Source organism: Colossoma macropomum, unplaced genomic scaffold (genome assembly GCF_904425465.1).
Source record: "Colossoma macropomum unplaced genomic scaffold, Colossoma_macropomum, whole genome shotgun sequence".
Lineage (NCBI taxonomy): Eukaryota > Metazoa > Chordata > Actinopteri > Characiformes > Serrasalmidae > Colossoma > Colossoma macropomum.
Window position 1 is genome coordinate 5,588,265 of NW_023494784.1, and position 16,551 is coordinate 5,604,815.

Sequence of the window (16,551 nt, forward strand, 5' to 3'; positions counted from 1 at the left end):
ATTATCATGTTAATTTAATGTTTACCCAGTTGTCCCCATTAAATTAGGAACAGTCACTGAATATGAAGCAAAAAAAAAATAAATAAAAAAAAAAGATGTCAATCATTTATTTAGAGACGTTAAACATTGAGTGGGGTCAAACTGACCCCCAAGATAATAGGTTACTGTTACTGTAAATCAATATTAATACACTTCATTTCAGAGGAAACGCTACTGTCTACAGAATAAGCCTCCAGAATAATGAGTTAAGTTTATGTGTTAGGTTTTTAAGCCGTACCTGTAAAGTCTCTAGAATGTTCTTCCGTTCATCATGGCTCATTGAGCACGTCAGTTCTTATTCAGAGTCATTATAAACTCAGTACCAATGTTAAAATGCCAAACTCCACAGGACTTTCTCTAAATGCTGTTGAATTATAGCTGTTTTATTACAGTTTCCATTATCACACAATGCAAAACTCATCAGCACGGCTGACACAGAGTTTTCAATTACAAACACTTTCCTTAAATTAATTATCACACTTTTCCTTTGTGAGCTGAGAGAGAAAAGAAAAACTTTTTTCCAGATCCGCCCATCCTTCACTACATCTGGCTGTTTTCTCCAGCTTCCTGAGGGCCTCACACCTGCCCACACATACACTACACTTACACAGTGCTTCGACTAAATTCAGCCTGCTTTTAAGGGAAATTCCACCAATTTTTCTCCAATTTTCTGCATAACTCATTGTTTGAGAGAGATTCAGAGTGGTTCGGTGTGAAATGGTTCAGATGTCTTTACAGTGGTGGTGATAGGAACCAGGGGTCACCATGACTACAATACAGACCATCTAAAAAAAGAGTTGAAGTCACCAGGCACAGTATACATAACTATTACATTGTCGCTGATATAACAGAATATAATAGAAGTTAATGTAATAATTTTTTTTTCTAAAAAAATTTTTGGACCATTTCTATTGGTTCATTAGGCATACAATTTCAATAAAAGGCAAAGGGTTACTGGACTTTTCATATCATGCAAAGAAAAAGAAAGAAAAGCAATAACAATCAAAAATTTTTGCATGACAACAACAATACGTGATACCTTGCTGTGGGGGAGCTTTTAGAGGTGGACGTCTGGTTCCTATCACCACCACTGTGAACAGTTCTGACTGTTAGTTTCTCTAGAACAGAGCGTTTCACACCAAACCACTCTGAACCACTCTGAACCACTCTGAATGACTCTGTTTACATCTTAACCACTAATGAAGTATGCAGAAATATGTTTAAAAATGGTGGAGGTCCTCTTTAACTGAGAAAAATGGAGATTACTACAGTTTAGTATGTACAATATTCAGGTAATTAGCTGAGGCAAGTTGTGAAAATGACAAAACACTGCTAACCTGTGCTTCCCTGAGCCCATTACTGCAGCTCAGCCCAATTTAGGACTGGATCCTGGCAGCAAAGTCTCTGTTTGCCTCATTGTCTCATTCATTTTTCATTACGCATGTATACACGCTCAAAGCAGACCAGTGACAGCTGCTGCTCTTATTGGAAATGACTGTCTAATTAGCAGCATAATTCCTCCTAATCTGCAACTGTTTTTCAGTAGCAATGGGAAACAAATCAGCCACTGCCACGTTCAGCGTGATGTACATGATAGGCTGTAATTGAATCAGGACTGAAAGAGGATCCTTCTCCTCGTTCTGACAGACTGTAGGACATTTGCATTCAGTGCAGATTAGGCAGTTCTAGGAAAATAAGAATACTCAGTAGATCCCCAGTGTGTAATTTATCCAATACGAGTTTCATCTGCACCTACTGAGAGTCACTTTGTGCCCCGACTGAGGATTTTATTAAACTACAGCACCATCTGCTGGCTGTTATTATTATTTCAGCTTAAAACCACAGTCCACCTTGCGCTTCCACTAACTGGCCACTTTATTAGAAACACCGAACTTGTGTTTCCACTAACTGGCCACTAAATTAGAAACATCCACCTTGTGCTTCCACACACTGGCCACTTTATCAGAAACACCTACCTTGTGCTTCCACTAACTGGCCACTAACTTAGAAACAACCTCCTTGCGCTTCACTCACTAACCACTTTATTAGAAACACCTTTCATTCCTTTCATGTCCTTTCATTCACTGGCCACGTTACTATAAACACTGACCTTGTGCTTCCACTTAGTGGCCACTTTATTAGAAACACCTACATTGTGCTTCCACTCACTGGCCACTTTATTAGATTCACCTACCTTGTGCCTCCACTAACTGGCCACTTTACTAGAAACACCTTCTTTGTACTTCCCGTCACTGGCCACTTTATTAGAAACACCAACTTTGTCCTTTCATTCACTGGCCACTTTATTAGAAACACCTACATCGTGCTTCCACTCAATGGCCACTTTATTAGAAACACCTACCTTGTACTTCCCGCCACTGGCCACTTTATTAGAAACACCAACCTTTCGCTTTCACTAACTGGCCACTTTATTAGAAACATCCTCCTTGTCCTTCTACTCACTGGCCACTTTATTAGAAACACCTACTTTGCCCTTCCACTGGCCACTTTATTAGAAACACCTACCTTGTCCCTCCACTCACTGGCCACTTTATTAGAAACACCTAATCGCTTCACTGTTCAGGTGTACTAAACTGAAACTGGACACTGATAAAGGACTAGAGAACGACTAACTCAAACTGCATCAACAGATGAGCGATGGGCTGTAACTGTACACCAGCAACGTGGAGATATAAGAGAGGTGTTTCTGATAAAGTGGCCGGCATGGGTGGAGTCTGTACTTCGACCGTAATACGGACAGGGAAACTGTTGTGTGTCTGTGTCAGACGGCACAACTGCTCCTGAAAGTCTTTGTTTAACTGACTGTAGAAGCTGCCGGTAAAAGCTGCAGTCTGTCTCTGAGTGTCTGATGTGAAAGTGCTCTTGCACCTGGTTTCATCATTTTGTGTTGGTTGTGTTCAAAAAGGCTTCTTTAAACATCTATTCATAAACAAAGTGGCACTGATAACTGTAATGGCAGCTGCGGGTAAAAGCGAGTTAATGATGAAATTAAAGGAAATGAGTGAATGTAATATAATAAAGTAAAGGTAATTACCTTCACAGAGAAAAATGAGCAAAATGCAGTTTTGTAGTCAGTAATAGTTCATTATTTGAGAAGTGGGAAAATCAGCATTTACTGATATATAAACTGCAATATTTTATACTTAATTTAAAAGGTGAGAATGTGATAGCAATGCTGCAGAGCCCTGCAGGTGACATCTCATATAAATAAAAATAATGCATGGCCACGACTCAAGGCCATGAGTAAGGTGTGGGAACGAGATACTTAAGTCATGGCCATGACTTAGTAAGATGAGGGAACAAGATCCTAATGAGTGGCCATGCCTTACTAAGTCGTGGCCACTACTTAGTTATCTCATTCCCACGAGTTAATATGGTGTGGCCACACATTATTTTATTTATACAGGATGTCACCAGCAGGGCTCTGTACAATACTGTTTGTACTGACTTAAAATGTTTGGTTTTATTTTTTATAATTCCGAGTTCTTTTATATATAACTTCTCTTATAGTTTGCATTTGTGTTGTACTGTTTAATTCTTTGAAAGCTTAGATCTGAGAAAGACACAACATAAACATTATTATTATTATTATTATTAGTATTAGTAGTGATAGTAGTAGTAGTATTAGTAGTGATAATAGTAGTAGTATTAGTAGTGATAGTAGTAGTAGTATTAGTAGTGATAGTAGTAGTCTGGCTGTGCCCTGTTCACTATGTAGTGCACTAGTCTGCCATTTTGCAGTGGTGTCCAAAAACAAAGTGCAGAAGATCCAGTGTGCTCAAACAATCCCTCAATGCACTGCAGTAAGTACTGTACAACCAATGCCGTGCACTTAGTTACAGTACACTGTCAACTACGCACTCTTTATCCACTAGGGGGTGCTAGCTCGCCTCCAGGTAGTCTGGGGAGGCATAAAAGCCTAGAGACTCTGCTAGGCTGTTGTTTGGGGGGGGATTTTGTCCCAGGTTCCCACTTTTAAACTTCTGAACAGAACCGACAGGTTTGTGTGCTCCACCCTGGAGGAGCTGCGCTTGTCTGGCCTGGAGTGGTGGAGGTGAGCTGGTTTTCCCCCAGTAACACTCCTTCACCTTAGCTTTGTACACACGGATAAACACATTACATGCATGCTCTTAGGTTAGGGGTCTCGACTGAATATACAGCTAAGTTTAAGAACCCTAAACTAGAACAATAATTAGTCGTTAAACAGATGAGAGTCAGCTCTTCTCAGGTGTGCGGTGGTTATAGTGGACTGGTGACCGGACGCTAGTGTTTATGTGGTGGAATCTGCTGTCGGACAGTAATGAGCAGACCTGTATGATGTAGTGTCCCAACATTAGGGATTAGGGGACCATTTTCACTGCAAAAACTGGTCTCGTCAAGTAAAATGATCTTAAATATAGTAAATCTAATTTTTCTCATGTTGAGATTGTGGTGAGCTTAATTGAAGATTGTTTACCTTATTTCTTTATTTGTTTTTAGTGATTTTATTAAGTAAAATTATCTCACTATATTGGCAGATAATTTTGCTTGTTGTAAGAAATGAGCTTGAAACCAGCAACATTATCTGCCAGTACCGTGAGATAATTCTACTTAATAAAAGTACTTAAAACAAGTGAAAAATGTCTAGAAATGAGCTAGATAATCTCATTATAACTGCACAACCAACTTAAAATGGGAAATGTTAGATATACTGACTAGACTTAACATCATTTAACTTGACAAGATGCCTTTTTTTTGCAGTGTTGGATGCAGCATCTGTTTCTTGTAGTTACCAATAACATTGAGCCCTAATATGGATTTTAAAAAAGTGAATTCAAATAAAACGTGTATAGAAATGATGAATTATAGCTGGTTGGAACTGTTTATTTGTTCATCTGCATGATTCTATATACGTTATTTCATACACAGCAACTTGCCCGTGTGAAATTAATTCTGTTAGTGTTAAATGTAGCACCTTCTCAGTTTGTATACAGATCTAAGTTACACTGAGCACTAATAATGAGCACCGTTCACAACACTGGTATTGATTTTACACTTACTTTACTTAACTTAACTTTACAGACCCCTACAGACTTTCGTAGTCAGCACATCGTCCAAAAAAGGACCTTCAGGTCTCGGCCGTTTGTCTCTACGGGAAAAATGAATAGCGCTCTCAAAAATCACGTTCTGTAATCAACAAAAATGTTGCTATACTGATTCATTTTGTTCATTTTACTCCAAATAATCACTGGATCCTCTGAATTATGAGCTCATTAAGGAGTCGAGATATGAATATTTGCGTACGCAAGCTACCACTGCTGTGCACTACTGGTCTGAATGGTTCTGAACAGAAACTGAAACTTGAACTGTGCATCTGTTACATTCTGGTGTCAACACATTTCCAAAGTCCTTACACGGAAAGTCTGTCCACTCTATGGCCATCTAGGCAACACCGCCACAAAGCATGATTTCTCAAATTAGCCAGATAACTTAGGCCTAAAGTCAAGCCTGTCCAATAGGAGTAGAGCTGAGGGACATTCCTATTGGACAGTCCTCATCTTTGGGCTTAAGTTATCTGACTGAGAAATCCTGCTTTGTGAAACTCCCCCAGAATTCCCATCTCTTTGAATAGGGAGATCTATAAAACTGACATTAAAGGCCAAATTACCATTTCAAAAACATATTTAAAATCAGTGGAAAACTCTGAAATAAACTGTTTGCAGTTTTTGGCTCAAATATACAAATTATGTGTATTTTGGGTTGTTCTGGCTGCTTCACTTGCCCAGATCTCCACAACTGAGAGGGGGCTTTCGCACTCGAAGCATAACCAGTAAGCTGATTGACTCTTTTTATTGAAGGGTCTCCATAAACAAATGAGCGTTATGAGCTTTTATTTTCCAAGCAGTGACCTGATTCCTCCTTTATAATATCTCTGGCATTTCCTAAATGCACCAGGATGCAACTGCTGCACTGTTTAAGGTGGAACAGACAATTCAAATTAGAAGGGAAAATGTAAACATGTCAAGTTAAATCACATAATATGACCAACAGACAACAAGATAACTGTCTGGCATTATTCCCAGCCTGCACAGCACTGACTTCATTCTAGGAAACCTTAGCAAATAATCTCAGCTAACCTTGTTGGCTAAATTGTCATGAGACTGAGAGAAAGTACAGGTCTTTTCACATTTGCTTTCTTCTATGTTGTAACCTATGTTGTCTTTTTGTTGTGTCAGCTGTATTGTCTTACAGTTGTGTGCCTATTGGTGTTTTATCTGTATTGTTCCCCCTGAGGTGAGAACAACCTCACCTTACCCCTGGGGTCTCCCCTGACCCCAGACCCCCTTCCAATTCTTCCCTAACCTTTTGATTGTCACCTACTTCCCCTCCCTCTTGCTTCCTCCCCCGACCCCCAGTATCTCTACTTAAACTATGTCAGACCATGTATTCAGCAGACTGGACTAGACTAGACTGGTGACCAGACCGGACTGTTGACACACTGATGACCAAGCTGTGCCCGTGCATGATTGTCTGCATGCACAGGAATAAGACTAGACTCCTGATCCTGCTGATTGACTGTTGATTGACCACGCTGTACCCAGACTCTGTATGTGGAAATAAACTCCAGTCAACGCCGAAGCTCCAGTCTCCTGACTCTTGGTGCCGAATTTCCAACAAGACCCTTAACTTGCCTTCGTGGTCAAGCAAAGTAAAGCTTGCAGCGCTCATCGAGCTTGCTCATCTCTGAAAATAAAAACTGCTCTACCAAACAACGATCTTTCATGTAAACATTAGATGAATTCCTTAATAAAGACGTCCTCAACATCAGGGACGATAAAAGGACTTTCTCTACGTTCTCATTTGTAACTCTTTGGCTGCTGTAATGTTTTATATGACTTCTGCTGCATCGAGTATGTCAGGACGAAAAGGGTCCCTTCCAATCGCTGTTAGATGAGCTCCAGCCATGGTGTGAAATTCCAAGCACACCACCCTTCAGTTCACATGTGGAGCAGAAGTTGCTGTGAAGAGCTGGTGAGGCACAATTCAGTGCACTGACAGCGGGTAGCTGTTCTACTGACAGCTGTTCTACCTGCTGCTCTCTGGATGAAAGGAAAACTTAAAAAACAGAGTGATTCATGTCACAATGTTTATATTTAATTTGCTGTTTTCATTCTTTATACTCACTAATTAGTACAACTGCTCTACCTCTTGGTGTCCACATTTATTATTTAAATACTTTTTTCTTTGTTTTGCAACAATTTCGTAAAGGAGGAACTTTTAAAAGTAAATAATTCCTTTCTCTTTTTGAAAAGACTTCTGGTTTATATTTGGATATCTTGCCTTTAATGTATGCATAATGTTATGTGAGGTTCAAAGTTGGTTATATTTTTCAGGCTAAATCGTGACCCAAAAACTGAGGGCTGAACTGAATCATCAAAGGGGTCACCATTACACCACTGAACTGACATCACAAGAACGACCCCACTAAAATCTGCTGAACACGGCTTTATAAGGACCTTCGGACACCCTGGTTATTACTTAAACTAATTACTGAGCCGATTCATCGAGGACATCAATTGTGAGCTATTATAAATGTTTCAATCTATATAAACATTAGTGGATTTAGTGGGACATTGCCCCAAATAAATGACCCACTGAAGCCTGGCCTGGTCTGATGTATGAAAAACATCTAAATAAAGTAAAAATGGAACTCTTTGGCAACAACTGACACAGATATGTTTGGAAAAATAGAGCATTTGATGATAGGTACACCGTGCCGACTGTTAAACATAAAGGTGGGTCTATTACGCCTTGGGGTTGTGTGGCAGCCAGTGGCTCAGGAAACACTGAATAGACAGATAAATTTGACTGATATTAATTACTAAGCCGGTTCATCAAGAACATCAATTGTAATCTATTCTAAATGTTTCAATCGAGTAACTGATAAGTTGTTGATTTTACTCAGGTAATCTATTCATCAAAATAACCATTAGATCACCTGAGAACTCGTATAACCAATAATGACAGCCCTGGTTGACTTTACCTTCACCATGAGGTTTAACTGACTCCCTGCAAAACATACTCCACTAAAACACTGGGCTCTTTTTCATTAACACTCAATCAACACTACACAACCTTTTAATACTGTAAAATTTCCTGTGTAATTTTGACACCTTCACTCTAAAGTGCCTCACAGTAGTTTAAGCGTGTACGAGCAGAGCGCTCAGGCTGCAGTCGAAGAGCACTCGTCCGTCTCTGGTGGTGCTGCACTCGTTCTTCAGCAGCTCCAGCATGCCGGAGCGGACCTCGGCCGAGAACGATGAGCGGAAGTTCTCTCTATCCGTCATGAAGTCCAGCAGCATCTCTCCGTCCCTGCTGCCCTCTGTGAAGCACTGGGTGATGTCCAGCGTGTTCCTGGCCACCAGCTCCTCATAGCACAGCCCCAGGGTGTCCAGCTGGACCTTAATGTCCCCGGCGGAGAGGTAGTCTGAGAGCGTGTTGGTGCAGAGCTCCTTCCTAAAGGTTTTCCACAGGATCTCCCAGCCGCTGTTCGCTGTACGTGTGGACAAGGGTCAAGAATGTAAACTGCTAAATAATATTAAAAACGTTTAAGGAGGAAATGTTGCTGGAACGTCGCTGCAAATTCACTGTTACTTTATATTTGATAAATAGCTGATAAAGTTATTATGGCATATGCAAAAGTTCGGACAACCTTCCAGTTGTAAAGTTTCAAACTTAAATAAATCGATAGGCCTTAATTGACTTGAATAATTAGGCAGGTCAAGGACTGTCATAAAGAATTGTTAGCTGACTCTTCAAACCTTGTGCTAACACTTAACCACTATGGGCTCCTCTAAGCAGCTGGATCTGAAAATCTTATCTACAAGCTAATTGATGCCTACAAAGCAGGAGAAGGCTATAAAAAGATGTGAAAGAGCTTCCAGCTCACAATTTCCACTGTCCGAAATGTCATTAAGAAATGGCAGTTAAGGGGAACTGTGGAAGTCAAGGCAAGATTTGGAACTCCCACATACAGATGTTCATATGCTGGCCAGAAAGGCAAAGCAAAACCCCCATATGACAGTAAAAGGACCTGCTGACACAGGAGTGGTGGTGCACTGTTCTGCTGTGTAGCATTAGTGAACAAACAAGATCTCCATGGAAACATCATCAAAAGGAAACCTTATCTGTGACCTCATCACAAAAGTCCACATGAAGCCTTTTGGAAACAAATGCTATGGACTGGTGAAGTAAAAATGGAGCTCTTAAACGGAGCATGAAAAGAAAACCTTGCCGACTGCTAAGCAAGGGGATGGATCTATTATGCTTTATGGCTGTGTGGCAGCCAGTGGCTCAGGAAACAGTGCATAGGTAATGTAGGGAAGTTGATACAACAAAGGTCTACTCATCTAGGAAATTTGCAGCTTTCTCATACAGCACAGCCCTAAAATGCAGCCAATAGGAAATGATACATGTAAACCCTCCTGTGTTAACCGATAGCTTCTTATATTGGACATACAGCAAGGAGCAGCACAAACTTTAGTATCACTTTGTTTTGCTGCCTGCCACCACAGAATGCTATATAAACAGTAGTGGGTTTATTGGGACATTGTCCCAAATAAATGACCCCCTAAAGCCTGGCCTGGTCTGAAGTATGTAAAACAAAATCTTGATAGAGAAGATTTCAGAGGAATTTGATGCAGTAAAAATTGATCTTTTTGGCAACAATTGCTAAAGATATGCTAGGAAAAAAAGTACAGCATTTGATGAAAGGAACACTGTGCCAACCGTTAATCATAGGGGTGGATCTGTTATGCTTTGAGGTTGTGTGGCAGCCAGTGGCAAAGGAAACGTGACAATTAAGTGTAGGTCAAGAAATGTAAGCTAATTACGAGAAACTAACAAAACCACAAGAAAGGCTGCAGAGCCCCATCCCAGTATTACGATTTGAGCTACGTATGTAAACATTTGGGCACCCCTGTCATTCAACTCTCAGACAGAACTGCTCGCATGCTGGCCAGACGAATGGGTTCCACTAAATATCAGCAAATTCTGGAAGCACAGTCAAGAAACCGAAGCTGAAAAGAGGCTGTTTACTTCCTTTCACTTAAAAAATGAACAAATGTAATTTGGCAAGGGGTGCCCAAACTTTTGCATACAACTTTAAAGTTATTATTATGTTCTGATGTTGATGATCATGATGGTACTGATCACTGTATTCTCTGTCCAAACCCACTGAGCCTCACCTGCTTCATGAATGATGAGCAGTTTGCCGTTCTCCCTCAGGAGGCTGTGGAAGAACTTCAGTGTTGCAGCAGGATCGTCCACGTAGTACAGCATCTGCGGTCAGAAGGTCAGAGATTATGAGACCTGTATGGTAGAGCTGATGGTGATGATGGTGACGAGGAACATTCAAACACATTATTACAGAAAATTAGTACTGGAACCTGAATCATGTGGATGAGGTCAAACTTGACGTCCTCTTTAGCTTTGACTTGTTTCTCATATTCCGCACAAGAGACGATGTTCCAGTTGAACGAAACGTCCTGGAGCCTGGAGGTTCTGGCCACCAGAGCTACAGAGAGAGACCAGAGAAGCAAATTCACGAAGCTGTTCCTCAGACAGGACTGAAGAGATCAGTGTTAACTAATAAACTACTGAGTTATCATCAACAGCTTGATATCTGAGGACAAAGCTGAAGATCCAGGATTGAGAACCACTGAGTTAATGTATAAAATATTGTTGCTCTCGCAATAAAACCTTGTCTCTCCATCATTATCACTTTTTTGTTTGCTTTTGTTTTGTTTATTTTTGAATTAGAACTAAACAGTTGCCCTTTACAACTTATTAAAATTTGATGATTAACAGACCAATAAAACATAAACATTTCCAAAGTTAAGAATATTTGTTTCTTTAAAGTTATCATTTTTGATACAAGGTTTTGTCCCAACAGTCAAAATACATACATATACACAGTTAAAAAAGATGGTTCTTCAAGGGTTCTTTAGTAAAGGCAATGGTTCTACAGGGAGATTCACTCGAAAGAGGCCCCAAATATTCCGCTGTAATTCCTGTTAGGATGAAGCAATCTGAGCCAAAAAAATGCTCTCCATACCTCGACGTATGTGTAATCGATTGCATTACATGTGGTGCTGGAAGCGATCTCGGTTTTCTGCCAGACACATGAAGGGGTACGGGGGTCTGCACCCAGAAGTTGCAAACGGAGGTTAAACATTGGGACAGCTGTCCGGCGCCTACCTCATCGCTCCGACGCAGGAGCATCCCGGCTTGTTTGAAGCTCCATATACTGAGGAGCTCATTGCACATTGTTTGGTTCAGATCGCTTCGTCCTAGAGAGAGTTATTACAGAATCTTCGGGGCCTCTTTCGAGTGAATCTCCCTGTATTTGGAACCATGGATTCTATATACACAAAGGTTATTTGCATGGTGAAATGATGGGGAAGAAGAATTTAAAATATAAGAATACACAATGGTTCTTATGGGTTCTTTAGTAAAAAAAAAAAAAAGAACAATCAAAACCCCTTTGTGTGACTAAAGGGTTCTTTTCATCGTGAAAGCGTTCTTCAGATTGATGGAGAACGTGCTGTAGATGGTTCTATATAGAACCTGAAAACTATCTATAGAATAATGTTCTATATTGAAAACGGTTCTACACAGCACCAAAAAGCGTTCTTATATCATTATGATGTCAAGTTTGTTACAACAGAAGAACCATTTTTTTGTGCTATATAGAACCCTTTTTCAAAAAGGTTCAATGTAGAACCATCTATAGCACATTCTCTTAATGGTTCTTTGATATGATTGGTTTGATTTTATAGAATGTTTAATTAAGAAGTTATTTAATAAATTAATTTAATTCATTTAATTTATATTTAATGTGAGCTCAGTTAGTGAACTACAGCTAGAGGAGGGGAACCTTTGAAGTTCTGAGTGAGGTCAGTGCTGGGCTCCACAATGTCCACGCTGATCGGGACAGATGGAAGAGCGCACTGCAGGATCGATATCAGATACACATCCATCTCCCCTTAAACACAGAGAAATAAAATTTTTGAAATTAAAAAATCTTCCGTAATAATATTATAATGAAGAAATCTAAAACCAATATACAGAAAAACAGCTGATTAGAAGGAAGCAGCCAGTAGATGGAGACATTTTCTAAGAAATGGTATAAAAAAACCTCATATATATATATATATATATATATATATATATATATATATATATATATATGCCTCATATTTCAAAGGTGACAATCACTTCTGCAGATAAATAACTTAATAACTTGAATCATGTATGTTCACACACCTCCACCACTTCCAACCCCGAGCACCCTGAAGTCAGACTTTCCCTCGGCCATCCTGCAGGAAAAGGAGAGTAAATTAATATAAAATATTTATTTATTTATTTAATGTTAATGAAATTTACAAAAATGACAAATAAGTATTCAACAACTATCAAAATAAGGCAAAAAAAAAACAAACATATAAAATGCTGCAGCAGACTGTCTTACTTGGTCAGTTCTTGAGGTAGAACCGAATCCATTAGCTTCTGAATAACCTTGTGTTCTCCAGAACGTTCCAGATAGTTCTGAAAGCGCTGCACATAACCACCCTGATATCCCGCCATGACCAACACTGGACACTCAGAAACTGAAAAATACTGAACTAAACAAACAACAACTACATCAACACATTGACTTCCCACAGTACTTCATATCCTCCTACTGTACTTCATATCCTCCTACTGTACTTCGTATCCCTCCTACTGTACTTCATATCCTCCTACTGTACTTCATATCCTTCATACTGTAACTTCATATCCTTCCTACTGTACTTCATATCCCTCCTACTGTACTTCATATCCTTCATACTGTAACTTCATATCCTTCCTACTGTAACTTCATATCCTCCTACTGTACTTCATATCCTTCATACTGTAACTTCATATCCTTCCTACTGTACTTCATATCCTTCATACTGTAACTTCATATCCTTCCTACTGTAACTTCATATCCTCCTACTGTACTTCATATCCTTCATACTGTAACTTCATATCCTCCTACTGTAACTTCATATCCTTCCTACTGTAACTTCATATCCTCCTACTGTACTTCATATCCTTCATACTGTAACTTCATATCCTCCTACTGTAACTTCATATCCTCCTACTGTAACTTCATATCCTTCATACTGTAACTTCATATCCTCCTACTGTAACTTCATATCCTTCCTACTGTACTTCATATCCTCCTACTGTAACTTCATATCCTCCTACTGTACTTCATATCCTTCATACTGTACTTCATATCCTCCTACTGTAACTTCATATCCTCCTACTGTAACTTCATATCCCTCCTACTGTACTTCATATCCTCCTACTGTAACTTCATATCCCTCCTACTGTACTTCATATCCTTCATACTGTACTTCATATCCTCCTACTGTAACTTCATATCCTTCCTACTGTAACTTCATATCCTTCAGACTGAACCTTCATATCCTCCTACTGTAACTTCATATCCTCCTACTGTACTTCATATCCTTCATACTGTAACTTCATATCCTCCTACTGTAACTTCATATCCTCCTACTGTAACTTCATATCCTTCCTACTGTACTTCATATCCTTCATACTGTACTTCATATCCTCCTACTGTAACTTCATATCCTCCTACTGTACTTCATATCCTTCATACTGTACTTCATATCCTCCTACTGTAACTTCATATCCCTTATACTGTAACTTCATATCCCTCCTACTGTACTTCATATCCTTCCTACTGTACTTCATATCCTCCTACTGTAACTTCATATCCCTCCTACTGTACTTCATATCCTTCCTACTGTACTTCATATCCCTCCTACTGTACTTCATATCCTTCCTACTGTACTTCATATCCTCCTACTGTACTTCATATCCTTCATACTGTACTTCATATCCTCCTACTGTAACTTCATATCCTTCCTACTGTAACTTCATATCCTTCCTACTGTACTTCATATCCTTCAGACTGTACTTCATATCCTCCTACTGTAACTTCATATCCTCCTACTGTACTTCATATCCTTCCTACTGTACTTCATATCCTTCAGACTGTAACTTCATATCCTCCTACTGTACTTCATATCCTTCAGACTGAACCTTCATATCCTCCTACTGTACTTCATATCTTTCATATTCTTTAAACAGTAACTTCATACTAACTTCATATTCTTTCTACTGCAACAAAATATTCATCATTCTGAATCTTCATACTGTAACTTCATATAGTTTCTACTGTAACTTCATCTTTTTCATACTGTACCTTCATATTGTTTCTACTGCAACATATTTGTCATTCAGAATTTTCATGCTGTAACCTAATATTGTTTCTACTGTAACTTCATATCCTTCATACTGTAAACTTCTTTATACTGTAATGTCATGTTCTTCACACTGTGAATTTCCTATTACACTCTAATTACACTATATGAACAAAAGTATTGGGACACACCTCTTAATCACTGACTTCAGGTGATTTCTTCAGTCTCATTGCTACAGGTGTATAAAATCGAGCACCCAGCCATGCAGCCTGGCTTTACACACATTAGTGAAAGAGTGGGTCTAAAGAGCTCAGTGAACTCGAGCGTGGTGCTGTAATAGGGTCCCACCGCTGGAACAAGTCAGTTCACGGAATTTCTTCGCTCCTAGATGTTCCACAATCAACTGTTAAATCAAGCGTTTAAGAACCACAGCAACTCAGCCACGAACTGCATAGAGTCTCCAACACTCTGCTGACTTAATAACTGCAGAGGTCAGACCTCCTCTGGCATCAACATCAGCACAAAAACTGTGCCGGGAGTTCATGGCAGGGTTTCCATGGCCGAGCAGCTGCATGAAGTAAAGCTGGAGTGGAGTAAAGCGCCGCCACTGGACTCTGGAGCAGTGGAAATGCATTCTGTGGAGTGACCAATCATGCTTCTCTAATACCAGGAGAACGTTACCTGCCTGACTGCACTGTGCCAGCTGTAAAGTTTGGTGAAGGAGGGATGATGATATGGGGCTGTTTTTCAGGGGTTGGTCTAGAACCCTTAGTTCCAGTGAAGAGAAATCAGTGCACAAAGCAGCTCCATAAAGGCCTGGCTGGGTGAGTTTGGTGTCGAAGAGCTTGACTGACCCTCACAGAGCCCTGACCTCAACCCCATCAAACACCTTTGGGATGAACTAGAACGGAGATTGTGAGCCAGGCCCTCTCGTCCAGCATCAGTGTCTGACCTCACAAATGCTCTTCTGGATAAATGGGCAGAAATTCCCACAGACTCTCCAACATCTTGTAGAAGCTTCCCAGAAGAGTGGAAGCTGTTAGAGCTGCAAAGGGGACCAACTCCATATTAATGCCTATGGGTTTAGAATGGGGTTCATAAAAGCTCCTGTAGGTGTGATGTGGAGGTGTCCCAATACTTTTGACCATGTAGTATATTTGAGCTACATGCACGGCCTGAACCCAAACTCTGACAACATTAAATACGACAGGATCAGAATAACAGAAATGGACAGTAATAAAAGGGAAGTAGGAGTATGTAATGGTAAGTGTAGCAGTGTTATCTCAGTCAGTGAGCGTGCTCTTTCCCACAGAACAGGAACAGGAGACAAACATGCCTGGTACGATAAAGAGAGCAGAGTGAACTCTGTTGCTGGACTGGGGGAGATACGCTGTACATACAGTCTGTACTGTAAATACTGACACTGCAGTCACATAGCAGCACATAAAAACTGTCAACTGCTGGGTCTGATCCACTTGCACCAGCATAACATACACTAACACACCACCACCATGTCATGCTCTGTAGGGGTCCTGACCATTGAAGAACAGGGTAACAAAATACGCAGAGAAACAAACGGACTACAGTCTGTAACTGTGGAACTACAATGGTGTGTGTGTGTGTGTGTGTGTGTGTGTGTGTGTGTGTGAGTGTATATATATAGATATATCGCTGTTGTCAGAAGAAAACCTTGTATCCCCAAAATGGTAACTTTACAGGAGAAGACATAAACCTACTTTACTTTTAATGTAAGTCAATGGAACCAGGATTTTTTCCAAGTCATTTTGGGCTGTTTCTGTTAGTGCATTCATCATGAAAGTTACATGCAATGTAAAGGACAACAGGCATTTTCAAATAATGTCAAAAAATGAAAATGGTCAAAAATGGATATATATATATATATATATACTGTAAATGAACCAGAGTTACAGATAATACATACGCACTAATACTCAAACCAGTAAAATATAAACAATAGAACAAAACCATAATTAAATGACAAAGGAAAGCAGCAGAACGGTCAGTAGGCAGCGAGTACTCCAATGTACTCTACTGTAAGTTCCACTCTTTAGATGCTGTTACAGAAAATGCTGACTTACTAAAAGCTCTTGTTCGAATAGGAACGATGTCTCCTCTTCTAGCACCTCTGCTGAACTGAGAGTCTGCTCTTTGCATGATAAATGCTTTA

General features: G+C 39.8%; 1 protein-coding gene across 1 annotated transcript; it reads right to left on the reverse strand.

Moving 5' to 3' along the window:
• Positions 1-4,902: 4,902 nt before the first annotated feature.
• Positions 4,903-16,551, reverse strand: LOC118812060 (histamine N-methyltransferase-like). The gene is made up of 7 exons (XM_036576750.1): positions 16,463-16,551; positions 12,572-12,725; positions 12,367-12,419; positions 11,978-12,085; positions 10,488-10,615; positions 10,287-10,380; positions 4,903-8,593 (listed from the first exon to the last, which is right to left on the reverse strand). Exons 1-7 carry the CDS (start codon positions 16,536-16,538, stop codon positions 8,241-8,243), a joined length of 966 nt encoding a protein of 321 aa, XP_036432643.1. The 5' UTR covers positions 16,539-16,551; the 3' UTR covers positions 4,903-8,240.